The following is a 19,910-nucleotide window of genomic DNA, read 5'->3' on the forward strand; positions in this document are numbered from 1 at the left end:
TTATGATTCTCACAGATGACATGTCATTTTTAGACACTCAGCAAATGCCCTGTAAGTGAAGATGTAGATGACATACACACCAATCTTCACCAAGTTCAGTATTCAAACTTCTGTGGCAAAATATTAAAGTACCAATAACATTATTTTACCAATGTCACACAGGCCACATTTATAAGGTGATGAGTTGGTTTTATTTACCTGTCTACAGTCACAGTTTCTGCTGTGGTTCCAGAATTTATTAATACACGTGTTCAAACATGATGTGTCTCATAGCTTTGTGTACTCGGAGGAATTAAGATATTTTATTATCTTTTCCATTAAGAATAAAGTAAACAAACAAGACATTGAATTCGTTAAACTACCCTGAAATAAAAAAGATAATTTAAGAGAATTTAAGAGAATTTAAGAGAATTTAGTGATTTTAGAGAATATTAGTGTGGTACCTAAAAGCTACCAGAGATGCAAAGTTTCAAAGGCTAATTCAATAAATATCTGAAACAAAGAAATACATCCTCTAAAGCTAGATATCAAACCAATAGATATGATTTAAATTAAACAGTTTTATGTTGACCGGCACTGAGAATAGTGCTCACAACTTCACAGAGGTAAGTGGATGATGAAAGCACACATGGCCCAGAAGATCTGCCTCACCTAATGACCTGAAAGAATTCCATTATACATAAATATAGAGAAATTGCAGTCTGAATGTAAAAAATAATATGATATTGCAGTTGCATCTACAACCTGATTTTCCACGATTTCCTGATTTTCCAATTAACACAGCCAAACCTGAACACACACAAGCATAACTAAGATTCTAACAGGCAAGATCTGGAAGATTCATTTAAGTATTTTAAAATATTATCATTCTCTTCTATCCTAGCAGCAAAAGCTATCTCCACTTTTCAGGCCAACATCCTAGCCTAGCCCTGCATTCTCCATGGCTCTGAGCTATGGATGACAGGCTGTGAACTGTGAACTAGAAAAAGTTAATTCTGTAACATCTCAAACCCCACATCTGAAGAAGTGTACACAGATTTGAATGGTATTTCTTTTTCAACTACTAAAGCTAAACCCATTGTGGCTTTTCTGAAAATCCTTCAAGTCATACAGTACAAAGAGGGCCTGGTGATTTCAGTATTTGCACACAAAACTTGGCACTTAGTACTGAAGACCCCAAAAACTCAGTTAAAATGCAACAAGAATAATAAGATACAGTGAATTAGTAACTGCATTGCATAAAATTTTATAATCTGATCCCTATCAAGGGCAAGATTTGAATTTGTAAAACCATGATGGCTTAAATTGTGCTATTCCTACTTGCCATTAGGGGTGGAAGTCTTCCTTGGCTGGCTCCCTATTTCTCCAAAATACCTCATGCTACACACTCGAGCAAAATACCATTTGTTCAAGGTTGAAAACAATTAAAAACAAATGGTTTCTTAATAAGCATATATTTCTGAGTACAAAATTGAGATTTTTTTTTTTTGACTGCATTTTCTTAACCATCTCCAGGTGCAGAAAACCATTGGGAAGAATACTGAAAATATTTCAACCTGTATTTGACATTATAAGAAAAGTAAATGGAATACATTGTGCTATGTTCTAAAAAAAAATTAATTTATTTACAAATACAAGTGACTTAAGTCATGGACAGTTTTAATTTTAGATTGTCTTCAAAACAAGGCACATTTAAACAAAGATACAGCAATGGACTTACTATGGTCAATGACAATATAGTTTGTATTTCAGTAGAGAATATACCATACATTCTTAATGGTACACTTGTGTGTTTTAAAATTCCCTGTGTGAATAAAAATTAAGGGGCTTTGTATTATGAGTAAGCTTTTTCTCTTTTTGTTTTCTAATCCTCCCTTGAGAACTGCTTAGGTATCATACTTAATGCTTGCAAGCTTGTCTTAAAAATCTGGTTTTTTTTCATTACATTCTTTGTAATACCTTTAAGTAGAATTTATTGCATCAGCTGGACACCTCATTTATAGAACATACAGCAGGTACCAACTAATATGACAGACCTATAGTGACATATAATTTTACATCTTTACAATTATCTAATCTCTCCTGTACATTAAGCTCTAGGACGGTCCAAAACTTGAACTGTAGACCCAAATGTTTTCAGACCAATGCTGGTTGTTAAGTATCAGCAAACACCCCATAGTTTTCATTGTACTGTTGCTAAATTTTCAGCACAATTACCATGTTTTGTGACCTATAACAGCGAAAAAAAAAGTTTTCTTTATAGCAGAGAATGAGTTGGAATATCAGCATGGGATGTCAAGAAGAATATTTCTGTCAAAATATATTGGTTTCTAAAATTCTACTTATGTGGAATGGGCAATAATAATAATTTAAAATCCTATTTACTTCTGTATTTAAGTGCTACCTCATTTACATTAATTTTTTGCCTGCTGTAAACCCTTTGGTTTCAACAGAATTTCTTCTGATTTACACAGGTACTAGCAAAACTACCATAATTCCTTTAAAACTTCATGTATTACAATTATTTACACAGAGGGGGGAAAAAAAAGCACTGACAGAAATTAGAGCTTCTCACATGTGTAGCAAGAGATGCCTGGGATCTTAGGGAGTTTATTATCTTGAACAGTTAGGGCAGACAAAGTCAGCACAGTTGTACCAGATGTAGCAAACAAAGATATTCAGGGCAGACCAAGAAATACTGAGGTGAAGCAACACTCCAAAGGTCACATAGCAGGTCAGTGACCAAGATGTGAAGAACACCATGACTTTCTGACACTCAGCTCGGTGTCTAAGCTTACGCTATCTTTCTGCAGAAACACACAAAAAGCCTAAGAAGTATAAATCAGATGCTCTGTGTAAGACCACGGCACTGCTGAAACAAATATGTCTGAAACCCAACTTAAGAGGTCATCTCGGGCATTACTTAGATTCTTTAAAAAATCCCATAAAACTTACTAACTGTGGTTTCTTAAAATACTGTAATTTATTTGGTTTCTTAATGATTCTGTCATCCTAGAGCTCTTCCTACTTCTCTGTAGTCCTTTTGGCATGTGCCTTGGGGAAACCCCTTAACTCCCAGCTTCCTAAGTTACTGTGGACACTTCACAAGACCCTCTATATGAATGAGTGCTTTATGTTCTCCCTGACTCAGCTCGCTTTCTTAGCAATTTGATTGACATACATTAAACAATTATTTCTACATGAAATCTTACATAAATTGTTACTAGAGACCTTCTTCCTCCTTTCCAAGTTTTTCTAGTTTTCTTGTTTTTTTTTTTTTTCAAAAGGGTTTCTAACCACTTCAAGCCTAGAGCCTTTAGTATGTACTCATATGCCCAGCCCTGAATCTTCCAGTCATTCCTTTTTCCAGTCAACATTGTTTCTGTCTTTTAGACCCCAAACTGGCCATTATCTTTAAAAAAAGCATCTTTCTAGGTCCAGCAGAGAATGGAGTAAGAGCTTTAAAAAGAAGTATCTCCAATCCATTTAAAGAAATCCCAGATGGATCTAGACACTTCCAGGAAGTGCAGTACAGAGTCTCCAAGCAGCACTCAGGTGATCAAGCTGATCCTGTTTCAATCTCATTCTCTGCTAAACTTTGATTTTTTTTTTTTTTTTTAGTGAGGCACAAATGGAATTTTTTTGAATATTAGTGGAAACAGTCTCCAGTTCAAGTTTGCTGGATCTGTTCACACACTATCTACAATTATAGAGTCATGGTCTGTGAAAAAGGCTCTCTTGCACTCTAAGAAGAATGAAAATAGCACCCTTATCAACAAAATCACTTATGTCAGGTATGTGTCTAAACTTTGCATGAGATATACATGCACAACTACAAAAAACTGGCATACCTTACAACTTGGTGACATATCATCAAAATCACCATCCCTAAATTCTTAATACAGAATTTTTAAAAAGTAGGATTTATTAATGTTCAATATATTTTAAACTGCATCTGTTATGGTCTTTATCTATCATAGTCAAAAACCAAAGTGAAGTGCTATCCTTCGAAGTCTAAAAAGCAAAGAAAAAGTAGAGTATGGACATGCTTTTCAACACCTTCCTCTTTTTTATTTATCAAGATTTTTTCCATTAAGACATCTACAGTATTTGCTGGCACACTGTATGTATCACTAACCATATGCCTCCTGCAAACCATAAGAATTCAGCCATTCACTTAATTCATTAAAATTCACAAGGCCTATTATTCTGTTTACAGTCTAATAGATATTCACTGTCACTATTCAGGCCTCTGATTCAATTTGCCTAAATCCCAGATGCAGAGTAATCCTGATGGAGATTAGCTTAATTTATCACCAATTTCTTCTCAGAACCAAGAAAGGTTGATATTTCATAATAAAGGCTGTGTTTCTACCTTTTTCTCTTGAAGTAGCATGCACCGTGAAGAAGAAGCAATAAGTGCCTAATTTTTTTTAATGGTGAGATTTTCTCAGTTACACAAATTTTGCTTTTCATATAGGAAACTGTCTTTTAAGGTGTGTATTTTACAGGTAAGAATAAGAATACTGATTCTCATCGTAGAAGAACAGATTCCTGTAATCAAATATTATGCTGATTCTGACTGAACACAGATTGGCAGACTTATCATGTACTCCACACAATACAAAATAATCACTCTGGGTATACTTTTCTAGGTAAAGTGTTGGCAGTTTGGAGTGTAATAAATGAAATATACTTATCTTTTGGCTCTCAAGTGTTCTCAGGGGGGAAAATTTTCTAGCAACTTGAAGTCATATTAAAGATGTCCACTTCCAAATCAAAACTGACAGTGCTGATTTATGTGATAATATCTGCTGTTGTCTGCAAAATGTCCCAGTGACTCACTGAAGAAATCTTTGTTTGGTTAAACAACACTTCCAAATGGGCACAGTTCAGATACAATTGCATAAAATTTTCAAAATAAACCAGTTTTTATCTGTAAAGCATACCATAGTTCTATTTCCACAAAAAGTTAGTCTGTTTTTGCCAATTATTGAGTTTTACAGTTGCCCATTATGTGCTTCTTTTTTTCAGATAAAGAAACAAATGATCATTCTGCATCTGACCTTGGTACCCATCTGAAAAGTTACATTCTGCACATCCTGGGCCTGAAGAGGTTGGAGCACTAGTACTGCCAGGAAAACTGAATCCACAGGGTTTGAGAATATATTCAGCAACAGCAAAGTTCTATGAAGAATATCTCTTGCTGTCTCACTGTAACTGGAGAATTCTGAGAGTCACCCACAAGGATTTCCTTCTATCTGCAGAAGTGACTTTGTGACTGAAAGTAAAGACTGTAGCAATGTATTTTTGATACTCTCATGTTGTAAACCTGATAAAAACCTACTGAATATTTCTCAAATATTCATGCCTTCCAACCCAATTAGTTATGTCTAACATTTTTGAAGTTTTGTTTATAAATACAGGTCAAACAGGACATGATCTCTATACAGCCATCCTGAGAAGAACACATTACCTAGCAATGCTCTATTTTGAACCAACCCAGAACAGTTCAACAGAAAAAGACATGGATAGTAAATAACTGGAATTTGCCAAATAATAGGATTTTTAAATATGACTAGTCATTAATTACCAATTGTTTGCAACAGGAAAAAGTTTTATGTAGCATTCTCAGTTAGCACTGCCACCAAGGGGCAGTCCCAACGTCTCCTGCTACAACCATGTAAACCTGTCCCTGTTCTGACCTTCTGTGGTACACAAAAGCTGGCGTTGTGGGCTTTTAGAAGGTTAATTGAATTCTCATGAACTAGCTCACAATCAATCCAGAAAATGTCTGTTATGACATTTCAAAAGCAGAGTAGGGAGGAAGTTGCATAAGGGCAGAAATGAGGAGTGAGGCTCACTCAGGGGTGCAACTTTTCAAGAGTAGCATTAACTTACCTAAACCTGTATTTTGAACTACAGCCCAAGCAAGCAGGGAGGAAATAAGCCATGACAAAACTTATGTCAGTATTCAAGATAAACTGCAGAAAGATAATAAAGACTGATATATATCAGGATATAAGATAAACTGACTGAGTGGCAAGTAACTGGCACAATACCACTTGGCCAAGCTGAGGTGAAATAAGTCTTCTGACACATGTGGCTGCTGAACATAGATGTATGTCAAATAAGAGAGTGAGGGGGAAGTGCACCTAGCTTAAGCCCAGTTCTGAGTAGCCAAAATGAGGGCAGCTGTCTTAAGAGGGTGAGTGTTACATCCCAACTTAGATCCATTAAGCTTGCCAAGTGAACTGCCATGGGTCTTGATTTTGGCAGTCGGTTTTATCAGATGGTTGTACTGAAGACCTATCAAGAACAATGCCAGAACACACCAGATGTGCTCTGTGCTGCAGAGGGTATCCTCAGTGGAAGGCACACAAGTCCCACATGACAGAGGTAGTATGGAAGTAAGAAGTGCACTCAACTGATTTCGAAGCATTCAGCTGCCATCACCTATTTATTACCATCACAGCTGAATATAGATGCCTTATCAAAACAATCTTTCTCAAGGTCAGAAAAGTTCTGATATTCTCATGCTCAGACAGGCATCATCACCGCAGATTAAAATGAGTTTTGCTGATGTACAAGTTAAATGGGACAGACGACACTACTGAGTCTTGCCTTACAAAAGCCTCTAACAGAAACATACGGTCAGTCAAAGTCTACAGGAGGATAAAAAAAATAGAACATGCTGGAAAAGAGAATTCATGTGGAATTTGGACAGTTTCATAATAAACTAGTATGTTTTACTATATTTTCGATGGAAATCCAGTCAAGCAGTCTAATAGCAATTTTTTAATTTTATCCAATGGCTGTTTTCTGCATGAGTTCTTACAAGTACTACAAACACACAACAAAGAACATTCTGCTCTCCTTGTGCTTCACATAACTGGCAGATCCACCTGAGGATCTGACACTACACGTTATAGAAAAATCCCGAGCAATGGTACAACATAAAAATTGAATGCATGATTCAAAGAGAATTTATGGTGCTGAAGGAAGTGGGGTGGGATAAAGACATGAGGACTAGAAAACGCACCTGAAATACTCTCAGAGCCACCTGATCCCTCTTCCAGGTAGTTTGCATTTTTCTGTAATAAAACTGCTTTATTTGGCCTAGTTGATATATTGACAGTCCTGCTTTCATTATTAATTCTTAGTCTTGATACATACTACAGAAAAAATTTATCAGGATTTGAATTTTGTGAAAATGTTTAATAATCAAGTTTAGCTCTGGTTGTTACAGAGCTCTAAAAATCACCTATATTTTATGATTTATTTTTCAGATTGACTGCATGAGCTATTTTTAATCCATTCAACATACTATTGATACTGCATAGGCTAATTTTTTTATCTGAACATCTCAGTAGTAAATCAGACATCCTAAAAAAAAGGTATATTAAAACAAATAGTAACCTTTATCAACTGACTTGTACTACTCTCCAGAAAAAAAAACCAGATTTACTCAATACAGGTTTCTTTCCATAAAGGTACTCTAGCAAGTATAACTATACTCCCATGCTTTAATATTTTAATAATTTAATTTCTTATCAGTATTTTATTCAGAAATGAGGTCAGATGATTGAACATAAAATACTGCCTTTTCTGCATATTGAGTCAATATTATCATTCTTTTAGACTCTAGGCAGTGTTGTAATATATATGCACTAACTTTGAATACTTATTCAAAATGAGGATCAGCAAGAGAAATATTTCTTAACCAGCTCTATAAAGTAGTAAGCTATAAAAATTCTCAATCCAAAAATTCTACTTCTTTCTAGAAAATGTTAAAAATCTTCTCTTTGTTACTAATAGACTAAGGATGTTGCAGCATCTTCATAAGACATCAGCCTACTTCATTCCAGACACAAACCAGAAGTATTCATTTTATCATAATAATTTTATTTATTTTATATTTTTATTCACTCTATCTTTACACAGTTACAGAGTTGTTTTATCTAATAATAGATTACATCTGCCCTGTAACAGCTACCTTAGTAGTAGTAAATTTTTAAATCCTGCCTGTTTACTACTGTTCTTGGCCTTGCTACCCAAAGATTTCCTCTTGACTTCTTCAGCATCCTATCCATCTTTTATATTTCATTGATGTTTATATTTTCAGGTTATAATCTATAATCCATATTCCACTTTATTTATGTTGCCTTTAATTTCTAAATATTTTGCTCTCTTTCCTACCAAAATGAAAGAGATAATCTCTAAGAAGTAACCATCTAATTATGAAACAGTGGTTCTTTGGTTACTTAATAAACTGCTACAGTCTGAAATTTCTATTCATATTTCATTCTAGCCTATATCTTCCTCATAACAGCTTTGGAAAAATGAACTGCTCTGAATTAACCTATTTCAGATGCTCCGTCAGTTCCTTCTTAAAATCATTCTGCAAAAAATACCTGATTCCTATCCCACACTCCAACAAAAATAAATCCAACAATCCCTTAAAATATATTGGATACAGCAACCTTTGTTTACAAGCCTTCCTTTCAGCATATTTGGAAACTATTACTAGATTCTACAATCTAATGACTTTAGCTCATTGTGTAAGTGTCCCAAATTGGGGTGACCAAAGCAATGCCACATTTTATTTCATTCCATTACAAATATGTGCTCAATTAGTAAGTCATCACATCCTCTACAGTGATCCACTGGTGTATATAAGATTTCTGCCACAAACCTCTTCCCTAAGTTTTGTAACTTATTATCTTGACCCAAATAGATCCACGATCCTGTGGTTCTGTATTACCAGTAAGTTTAAAAGCAAGTAACACTGCTTGCTATAAACACCCACTTCTGAAGTCACCCTCTTCTCCCATTTATAGCTGTAACCAGTAGCAACTTAATTAGCAACTCAGAAATCATTTAATTGTGGCTTGTTAAAAAAGAACTATATAATTTCACCAGAGATGTGGAATGGGTAGAAAAAGTAACTGTATTCAGTTTAAGAATGATAAGAAAATTACAATTGCACTCTAAAAAACAAGTAAAGCCTATGAAGTGACCAGAATAGCAGACAAAGATTAAAGGATCATACAATTTTGTTAACCTGTTTAAGTTTTACATATATATATATATATATATATATATATATATATATATATATATATATATATATATATATATATATATATATGTGAAACTTGATTTCTATGTAGAAAAAATTACTTAAATTACTGGAACTGGAGTGAGAATCAAGGTGAGGAGACAAAAACCTGACAGCTATCCAGAAGAAAAGAAATGAGGCAGACCAGACTTAAAAAGAAGAGCTGTATTCTTCAAGAGAATAAGGAGTACTGCTACTTATTACAGTAAGTATTATCACAATATCTCATTATAACATCAGATACACAAGAGATATTTTAACAGGATTTATGTCATATACTGCACAATTCCACTGAATTGCTAAGGATTTTACATTTTTATGGTGGTATATTGTTAATAAAATCTGATTTTAGCACCCAGCTAAACAAAGTAGTTTACTTATAGGCACTATCTTTGTTTTCAAAAAATCGTTCTGCAGAGGATCAGCAATCAGCAAGACTGTTACTTGAAATATGCATGCATATTCTTTTTATTCAGGGAAAAAAAGGTTGTTACTATTATTATTATTATTATTATTATTATTATTATTATTATTATTATTATTATTATTATTATTCTTTCCTATTTACATTTTTTCACATCTAGTGTAACCATGAAAGGGCTAATGAATATTCATGGTCATTAACAACGAAGCTGTCGTGTCCTTCAACAATGAATGAAGTTAAGATAATAGTTGCTAATAGATCCTGCTCACTACTTTTACTTCTGGGAACAGAAGATCTTTTACTTTCTCATTTTCTAATTTTTGAAAAACTTTTCATTAAGGAACTATGTAAAATATTGATAGCATGATTTTTTTATCTCCTTTTATTCAGTGAAAACATTCCAAAGCTCATAGCAGTCTTAATGGAGACAGAATTGCTTCTCTCTGTCATCAATGACATAGGAGTACTTAATTAAAAATAATCGATAATACATTAGATTAATTCAGGCTTTATAAAATATTCATATTTATAAAATTCATATTTAACCAAAAAATAAGCATGCAGCTGTGGAAAGAACACCTATATCTTCCTCTTAGAGTAAGCATTCAGTATTAGAAGAAAGCGAATTTTCTCTCATGAAAATTTATAGTCTGTTCAAGAATAGGCAGCATATTCTGAACAAACGGGCATAATGATCAGTTTTATACCTCTTTTTCAACAGTCACATCAAAAGACAAACAGAAAATATTAATCACTTTAATAATAAAGTTTAAAAAACATAGTTTTTTAAATAACAGGCACTTTTTTATGAAAACCAATAATTATTTTCACCTTAGATAAGTTAGGTTATGAATTACTTGAATTTAGGATTCTAAAGCAATATCAAACATCATTCAGTCTTTTTTCATAAGGAAATTTATATGAACTTAGCAACAGAACTGAACATGGGATGATTTCAGGCAAATGCTAAAGGTCTGAACTCTGCCACGTAGAGTGACTTTATATGCTTTCTTTTTCCAGAGCATCAAAATACCATTACTCTTTACTTTGAATGCTTCAGCCTTGCTCAAACATATCTGGAAGCAGCTCACTTCTACTTGTCACTACTTAGAAATCCAAGAGAAGTAGAGAAGTAGCTGATTCATGGGCTAATAAACAATAGCTTTCTTTGAAAGTTGGTATACAGTAGTTATATATTACATTAACAAAATCACAAAATATTCTGAGTTGGAAGAGACCCACAAAGATCATCAAAGTCCAACTCCTGGCTCTGCTCAACCCAGGTGTCACACCATATGCCCAAGAGCATTGTTCAAACCTTTTCTGAACTCTATTAGCCTGATGCTGTGACCACTTCCCTGGAAGGGTTATAAGGAAACAACTGTTCTACATACTGCTCTTAAAACTGCTTTCCATTTTGCAACATAGAGGCTTCCTTATATAGTGTTTCTAAAACAAGAAGCACATGCATATGGAAAATGCAGTAATTCACAGTAATCAATAGATATGAATTATTATATTAAATGTGTTAGGAATTTATTTGCTGCAAAGTAATCTAATACACAACAAATACACTTTCTTTTGGGACCAAGTATATGTCAACCATATATAAAAAGATGACCAATAAAAGTTATGGAAGTATTTAAAAGTCTGGGAGAGAGGCAGTGATTCTTTCTCCTTATTCAGATTGGACACCAGAACACTGCAGCAAATACAAACACTGATTTGGAACAGGGAGTGCATCCAAGCCTTGCTTAATCTTTTACATTTTGCTTTCAATCAAAAGTACCTTTACGCAGGTGAACGCTCAAAGAAAATTAACATTCAAACCTTCGCAAATGTCTTGAACTCTTCTGCTTTGTCACTGGCGAGCAGCAGCTCCTTCTGTAGAGATTCCAAAGCCTGTGTACTCTGCAACAGCCAAGCTGTTGAGATGCAGCAGTTTCAAGCTCTGTCATAGCATATTCAGTCTCAATAGCTTTTCTCTCTAATTTAGTAATCTTGAGATCCTGAAACACATCCACAGAGAGACAGCAGTGCTATGATAAAAGCTGATGGGGAGGTATGGTAGATTACAAACAAATGAATGAACAACAACCTCCCACACCATAGGTGACATCACAGAATATTTCACTTGCAACATATAGTATGTAATTTCATGGCAAAAAGTAATTTAATTTTCAGTCATTATGCCCATGTTTCAGTATGTAAATTTCAGAAGCGTGATTGAATTACATCCGAGAAACAGATTACTATTATTCTGCTATTTTCCCCCTTTCTGTACTGAAAGTTTAAGCTGATGACCCTGCAACTTTTCATTTTAAAGTAAGGTATGAGAAAGTTCTACAGTGTAGCCATCAAAACTCTAATTATACCTTTATCTCCAAATCATCTTTAGCTTTGTGATACATCTGCTCATACTGAGACTTCTCTTTCATGGCTACATTAAACCTCTGTTTTATTGAGTCAATGGAAATTTTTTGTCTTCAGCCAGTGCCTTCACCTGAAATAACGAAAGGCCACGAGCATTGACTATCAAGATAGAAAACTTCAAAATTTGAATAAAATCAGAGCTAAGCATACCTATATTACATAAAAATATACAACTACATTACTGAGGTATCTTTTTCAGATTTAAGCTCAGTAGAGATTTTAATAAATCTCTACTGTTGATCCAGCAGAGATCAGTTCACACACAACCTTGTTACATAAAGTTTTGACTGGCATTAAATATAAAGAAAAGCTCAGAGGTATTTGTTCATATATATTTTAGACTCACAGTACTTGCAAAAGGGAGTAAACTACAATTTCCACTAATTTCTTTTGTCAGAGATAAAAAAACATAAATTCAAACTCAGCTGAGAAAAGAACTGTCAATATGTTAATAGTCCGTAAAGCTTCTTAGATAATGAATATCTAATGCAAAGACTGATTGGGGGTAAAAATAAAAAAAAAACAACAATGCTCCTAAAATTGTTCAGCTTTCCTATAGTGCTAATCACAAAGTTTTCCTTACAATATTGAGTAACAGGGAATTTCTCTGATCTTTTGCTGAAGATAATGTAAAATTTATCAAGCTGATTTTCCACACGGAATAATCAAAATAATGTATGGAATATGATTCTTTGGAAATGAAGTGCTTCAAATACTCAAAGGACAGCACTAAAGCACATTATTCCATGCTAAATCTTTTATCAAAACCAAAACCAGGTATTTTTCTCATGTCATACCTTAGCTCCCTTGCTTACTTAACGTTCTCACTTTCTGGCTGTGGATTTCTTAATAACACCTTATCTTTAGCATGGAGGGTTATACATTAGCTCTCTTTGGAGCTGAAAATGCTGTATGACTACGAGCAGGAATAGTGCTTGTGTCACTCAGCAAGCACTTGCATTCTAGGCAAACAAAAGCAAACTAGCAGGTTGTTTATTTCTATTTTAGGGTCATAAACTGCATAACCTGACAGACAACCAAACACCATGATCTTTTTCTGGCATTGAAAGCCAAAGTGCATCAGTTGGATAACAGAAATAGGCTAAATCATACACAAATTCTCTTACCTTCAGTGAAATCATCCTAAAATTTTCCAGGAGAAAATAATTTGCTAGAGAAGCTAAGCACTACCTACACAGTTAGAATTACTTTAAGCTAAGAACTGTGAATCATTCATAACACTGTAGTAGAAAATAGATTAGCATAGTAAAGCATTTAACTACTAAAGCCAGGAGAGATGCATGGACTTCATTAGCATATGTCATGTAAAATTGCCCTTGTTTCAGGTCTACTATATTTTATGAACTTACAGTGTATAAAAGCAAATCCCACTACTTACAGCATATCCTTGCAACTGTGTGTTCTGAATACTTTAATATTTAATTACACCTATAACAAAGATAAATTAAATTATGCTGAATCCATTCAAGCTATCACCATGTACTGATTTCATACAAATTATAGTGGAGGGAATTACAACCTTCAATTAACTGTATGTTCTTTGCTTTAAGCAATATATTGATTTAATATGTATAGTGTGTTGAAATAACTTCTGTAAATCCACCAGCTTCTGTTCTTTCAAAAACTAGGAATAGCAAGAAAGAAGTACCTTTCTCTCAAGACTTTCCAATATTTCATTTGAGGTTTTCTCATTTTCTTGATTTGCTTTTAGGCAAGACCTTAAGCCTTCTATCAAATGTCATTTCATAGTAATGTCCCTCTCCAACCCAGAAATTCTGCAGAGGAAGAAGTTGGACAGCATATCACTGCTAGAAAATTTGGTTAATATGCAACTAAAAGGTATAAAGGCAGTAGACAATCTATCATACTTGTAGCATTACAATACTTTCAAAAATGAAAGCTGATGCCGTTCTTGCAATTTACTTGGTCTCAAGTACTAAACCCAGTTTCAGTCTCTTATTAAACAAATATTTTTCTACATATGCAATATATTCGTGATTTGATTTTTGCTTGTCTGAACTGAAACCACAATAATGCTGAAACTATTATCAAAAAAGGGAAAACAAACCTGCTGAGCCCACAAAATTCAATTAATTAAATTCCTTTGATGTCTCAAACAATCATTAAAACTATTTTTTGCAAAATTATTTCCAAAAGAAAGTGAAATGGGGAAGACTCCTTTCCTCCAACAGAGTAATACACAGAAATAGTTGAAAAAACTCTGTCCCTGTGTGTCAGATGACATAAAATGCAAAACCTAGAAATAACATCAGCTTTTGTCAGAAACTTCTTGTAAAACCCCCAAAACTCTCATGCACTAAAAAGTAATCTTTGTTCAATGATAAAATTATGCCTTACACAATGCCTTCCACTATTATAACACAAATTAATATTTTAAATATAAACATAAGCAATACCTAAACATGTCCAGATACCTGGATATTTTTCCAATGAAAGCAAAATGAATGGCAGTATATTCAGGAATACAACACTCTTAATACAATGTCAATATTGTATTAAAAAAAAAAACAGGAATACAATGCATCTAAAAATTTCTTTGATCTATTTCACCTTTATACTCTTACTGTTATTTTGGTTATTATATTTTACAGCTTTAAAAACCCAATATCTATTTTATAAAGAAAGCATGCTATCCAATAACTATTTTAAATTTGAAATCTTATGGTGGAAGAATTAACTTTGAAACACAAAATAAACAATCTACAGCGTAACCATTTTTAGGGCTCTTTATTTTTCAAATGAACTATTTTCAAAAAAGCAAACTGCATTCTTTCTTCAATTAAAAAATCTGAAGGGTTAGAGGAGTTAAAATCTTGGGCAGACAAGAAATTCAGATACACATAGCTCTTTATAGTTGATAGAGTAATATAATTGAAGAACCGTATTATATCAGTTACAGTAGGTAGAATAAAAATATCAGTGGCATATTTGACAATTTTTGAATTTCAAAATGAATAACAGACCTGAATCAATTCAAATAGAAACAAATACAACCGTCCTTTTGAACTTTTTTATGAATATAAGACCAGCTATTTAATCTTATTTAAGCATCTGAACCTTGACATTTCTCTTAGCCCCTAGGCAAAGAATTACTGAGTTTGAAAGACTGTGTTTAACAGTGCTGAGGAATTCATTTTGACTTGCATCAAGGATAAAATAGCCTGAGTTCCGACTTAAGGTATTCTTACTGCCATACAGATACTATAGCTAGCTGCATCAGTTTATAAAAACCGCAATTTAAGCATAAACTGTTCCAGTTTCAAAAACATCCCTGTAACACTACGCAAGACTGCAATAAAAAGACCACATCGCTCCCTCAAGAATCGAACAGTTGACTTTGTAGCAATTTTACAGCTGCCACTGGGTGGCACCAGACACAATGGATAGAAGAGGCACCATACTTGGCTTGTAGCTCCTGACTCCATTCTTCTTTTCCCTGGACTTGTTTTTTCAGTGACTTAATGGTGGTCGATTGCTTAGCGATCCCAGTGTTCGAATTCTCTACTGAAAAATACTAAAATATAAATAAAGTAGACTGAATGTGATCACATTCAACAGTAAATTTTGGAAAAAAAAATTATCTGAGAAAATTTCCATGTATTTTATGAAGATTCTTAGAAATAAGCTGGTATAAAAGGAGTGCTCTTACTTTCTAGAAACACTTTAGCAGAACTACATTTCTTGGAAAATATGATGAAAATCAGTAAATTTCCATTGTTTTAATAATGTATGGTTACTAGATGTTCTCTGGAACACTTGCAAGCACCAATCAAGACCACCTTTTCTCTTGCATAGCCTGGTCAGAATAAAATGTAACTGAGGAGAAGTAACACCGGATCTTCATTTGAACTACATGTTTGAATGGCACTGTTCTACAGCACAAGGAATCTACATCTTTACAGCAAGAATGTCCAGTAATTCATTTCATCTTAAGTATTAAGAAGTACAAGACAATTCACAAGAGTGGTTGCTTTTATGTCTCCTGAAATTCAAAGCACAAGACAAAGACATTTTCATTTGTCTGTACTAACACAATTTATACATTTCACTAACAACCAGGTATGATCCTAATTTTCAGGCACATGTTATTCCAGTGAAGGACATTTATACAGTTGTTGGCCATTCCTCACTTGTATATAATAAGGAAAAAAGTGTTTCTATTCCTCCAGGCAATTACACATATCATCTACCCAAGATCTAAATGCAGGAAAACCGAATCATTCTACAGAAAAAAAGAAAAAAGAAGAAGAAATTTAACTAAGTAGCCATTTTAGCAATCTGAGCATATGCATTGAATGCCATTGCTGAAATGGCAGCTCAAATACACCACATAGAGATATTTCAGAATTCCAAAAGGTGTTGCCAAAAGATACATGTTAAGCATACGCACAAAATATATATCTGCCTATATGTATACAGATTTAGCCACTGTACCACAGCTTTTTACTCACTATGTATAAACAATAGGCTAACAGATCAGACATGCTGTAAACAATGATACTTCAGGAGAATTTCTCTGCTCGGTACAGACTTGTAATGCCTATTAACATTAATGGGAGTATTGCACATAACTCTGTGCACCTCAAGGGGAGTATATATTCTTGTGTGCATAGTTAGATGTAAAATATTGTTCTTAATAACTTGTCTAGTCTATTTACTATTATTATAATGTGAGGTATAACCAGAAAATTGTTAAAATGATGTATGCTAGCAGAATAATCCTGAGTTTCCTGAGACCTGTTTGTGGAGCTTGAGTTCCATTAGTGTAAAGCAGAACACCCAGTTACGTGGTTTACACACCAGACATGAACTTGAGTACTTAGGTGGGCCTCTGCACACATTCAGAGGCAAAGACATATGCTTACGGTATTTTGCTTCTGAACTCACCACCCACACTTAACATGTTTGTTCCTGTTGGCAAAGATACAAGGAGCCATTACATACAGTGTAAACAAGCACTGCAATGACAGCACTAAGGAAAAAAAAATTAACCAGCAAGGCTAGGTACTTGGACATTTTGAGGTATAAGGAAAGCTTTTGCTGCTAAGACATTCAGATATTCAGGAAAGTAACTACATGTCTCATCTTTAAGTCAGCTGGAAAGCCCGGAACAATAATGGAAAACTCTTTCTCAAATTCTTCTGCTAAAAATTACTTTCAGGACTTAAACTAGCTTTAAATAAAGTTAAGAATTTCAGAAACTTGATTTAAGAAGTTTTTGAGTTCCTTATAGTCAAAACTCTCATCCAATTCAGAAACCAGTGAATTTACTCTACTACTTAGCATTTGGGGTCACAGGCTATCTCCATCCTAAATATAGTTTTGCATACATGATTCATTTTTTCATTAAAAATTTAATATATCTTTAAGAAGGAATTAAAAGTCATGCTAGTATTTTTGATATCAGATTTATATATGCTCGCTAAATATTTGCTGCAGAAACAAAAAAGCCTTTGATTTTTCATCAATTTATTTTGCTGTTCACATTTGGCAGACTAACAGAGTAGGCTTCTAGCATGGGTGTTACTCTTAAGCTATTTTTAAAAAATAAATCCCCCTTTTTTTTTCCTACCTTCATAGATCAGTTGACTGCTAGGTTTCTGGATAATGAAGATACTCATCTAAAAGGTACAACCCTAATTAACAGCAACAGAAGCAGATTATTCAATCCCAAACTTAAAAACAATGCTCAAGAAGACAGTGTGTATGGTTTTAAGACCTCTTTCTCATAATTAAAGCAGATCAATTTATGTGCCTTTTCATGGCTACTCCCTGCTGGCCTCATCTCTTTATCAATGTGACCTACCTTTACTAATCCCTGAATTTAGATGTTTTGCATCCAGTGTGCAATAGCCATGATCTGTAATACCATGATTACCATCAATAGCTCAAGGGTCTGAGCATTACCCACATTGCATGTGCTAGCACAGCTAATCCAGCATTTAGAGTCGGCTACATTGACCATGTAACACAGCCTTTTCTCCTAGCTGATCCTTTGGCAGACTTCTTGCTACTGTTGAGTTTCTTCTAGCAGCACGAAGCTGCACCATTTTGACCTTTTCTCTTTCCTCTACTATTTAACGGAAAACAATTGGAAAAAATCTTGGAAGACATACTGTTGCAAATGTATTTCCTCCAGTGAGAAGAGAAGAGGAATTAATATGTTTGAGCCAGGCCACCTGCTGAGAAAGCTTTCAGAACAACACAGTCGAGTCTCCGCATCATTCACATGCAACAAAATCACCCGAGACTGAAAAGTGAAACCATCAACCAGTCAGTATTTTCCTACCAGCTAATCTACAAAAATACAAAATAAAAAAAAAAAGTCTCTCTGAAGACGAAGACAACACTGACACACACACAACACTGCTGCCCCATTAGCTCAAATTCTTTGCTCCACTTTCACTTACAGCTATTGCTTTTCTCCTTCTTAGATGAAGAAAGGAATCAGCTGAATTCTCATCAAACTAATTTCACAGCACCTTCCAACAAGATGTACTTAATCCTTGTGCAAAAACCCAGCAGGGCTCCTTGTTTGGCCTATTTGATCTGCAGAAATTGTTTTAGAACTTTCAGTTCTGTCTATGACTACATTTCTACTTCCCTTCAAAGCCAATCTAACACTAAGCTGCCAATCATTGGCTACAATATACAAATGATAGGCATATGGGAAGTATATATATGTCTGCTTGACCCAGTTATGATCTACTACTCATACAAATTATCCTCAGCACTAGATAATCTGTTCTGTCACCTTTAGTTTGCACTGCAGATGTTTCATCTCTAAATCAATGTTCTTTGAAGGAGCTGGGATGGCTTCACTCTTGCCAGCAGTTTGAGACAGATGTTCTCTCAACTTTAATTTTCCTTGTAGATCTTCCTTCTCCTGTTGCCACTTGGCCAGGTTGGAGGTCAAAATCTGTTTTACAAAGAGAATAAACAATCACAATTTCATCCTAACAATATTTCTACTTGATCATATGATATGCTTCTCCAGTTCAACATTCACGAGGAATAAAACTGTATATATTAGCTGTAATTATATTGCATAGCTGTTGGTTCAATTCTCTAGTACAGGCAAAGATCGAATCTGGCAGAAAAAAGGAATCTACTACCACTGGAAACAAGCAATTATTTTAAGACAAAATAATTCAATTTTGATTGAATATGTTGCAGTTTTAACTATGACAAACAAAAATTATCATACAAAACTGTAACAGCAGTTACTGTTGAAACATGTTTACCTAGAGCCTCCCTGGAATTCAGCAATTATTTCTGCACAGAATATGAAGAAATACCATGGTGTCTCAGATACCAGTGTGCATTAAGGGTAGTTAAATGTCAAATCTGTTATAATGGTGACCACTGTAAGCTCACTTGAATTCCTGTGTTGACAACTGCTATAAAGCATACATCCTTTTCTTGGCTTTTGTTTTGATATTTGTAGGGCTTGTAGAGGTTAAAGCAAAGTGGACCAGCTGCACTAAACATCTCCTGGTTGGCTGGTCTTTACCTATGTGTTATTTCATCCCTTTCAATATATGCACCATAGCCAGAGAACTGCACATTCCATAACCTTGACTCTAGGGCTGAAGTACTTAAGTGGTAAAAGACAAGCTGGAGCAGGACAGGATAACAGATGTTAGTTGTTTATTCCACTGGGTAGGTCTTACCACCCTATACTGCAGCCAAAATGCCTCTCACTTAGCAACATAAATGCTAAGTCCAATTAGCAGACGAGCCTTGTTAGGGATTTAGTTCAAATAAATATCATGCAAACAAACTCTCAGTCTTCTTGCACTTGACCAACAACCAACATGACTTATTCTATCTTTGTACCAATATATTTCATATTACTTCTTTCAGAAGTAATGTTTTAAATAATTGCCT

General features: G+C 34.3%; 1 protein-coding gene across 1 annotated transcript in view; it reads right to left on the reverse strand.

The window, feature by feature from the left end:
• Window positions 1-19,910, reverse strand: part of CNTLN (centlein) — a 171,360-nt gene that overhangs the window by 14,733 nt on the left and 136,717 nt on the right. The window contains 7 exon segments of the mRNA XM_038125582.1: window positions 11,376-11,467; window positions 11,470-11,554; window positions 11,921-12,027; window positions 12,030-12,048; window positions 13,648-13,774; window positions 15,422-15,519; window positions 18,775-18,939. Coding sequence (XP_037981510.1) covers window positions 11,376-11,467; window positions 11,470-11,554; window positions 11,921-12,027; window positions 12,030-12,048; window positions 13,648-13,774; window positions 15,422-15,519; window positions 18,775-18,939 — 693 coding nt within the window.

The sequence above is a fragment of the Motacilla alba genome, chromosome Z, assembly GCF_015832195.1.
Source record: "Motacilla alba alba isolate MOTALB_02 chromosome Z, Motacilla_alba_V1.0_pri, whole genome shotgun sequence".
Classification (NCBI taxonomy): Eukaryota; Metazoa; Chordata; class Aves; order Passeriformes; family Motacillidae; genus Motacilla; species Motacilla alba.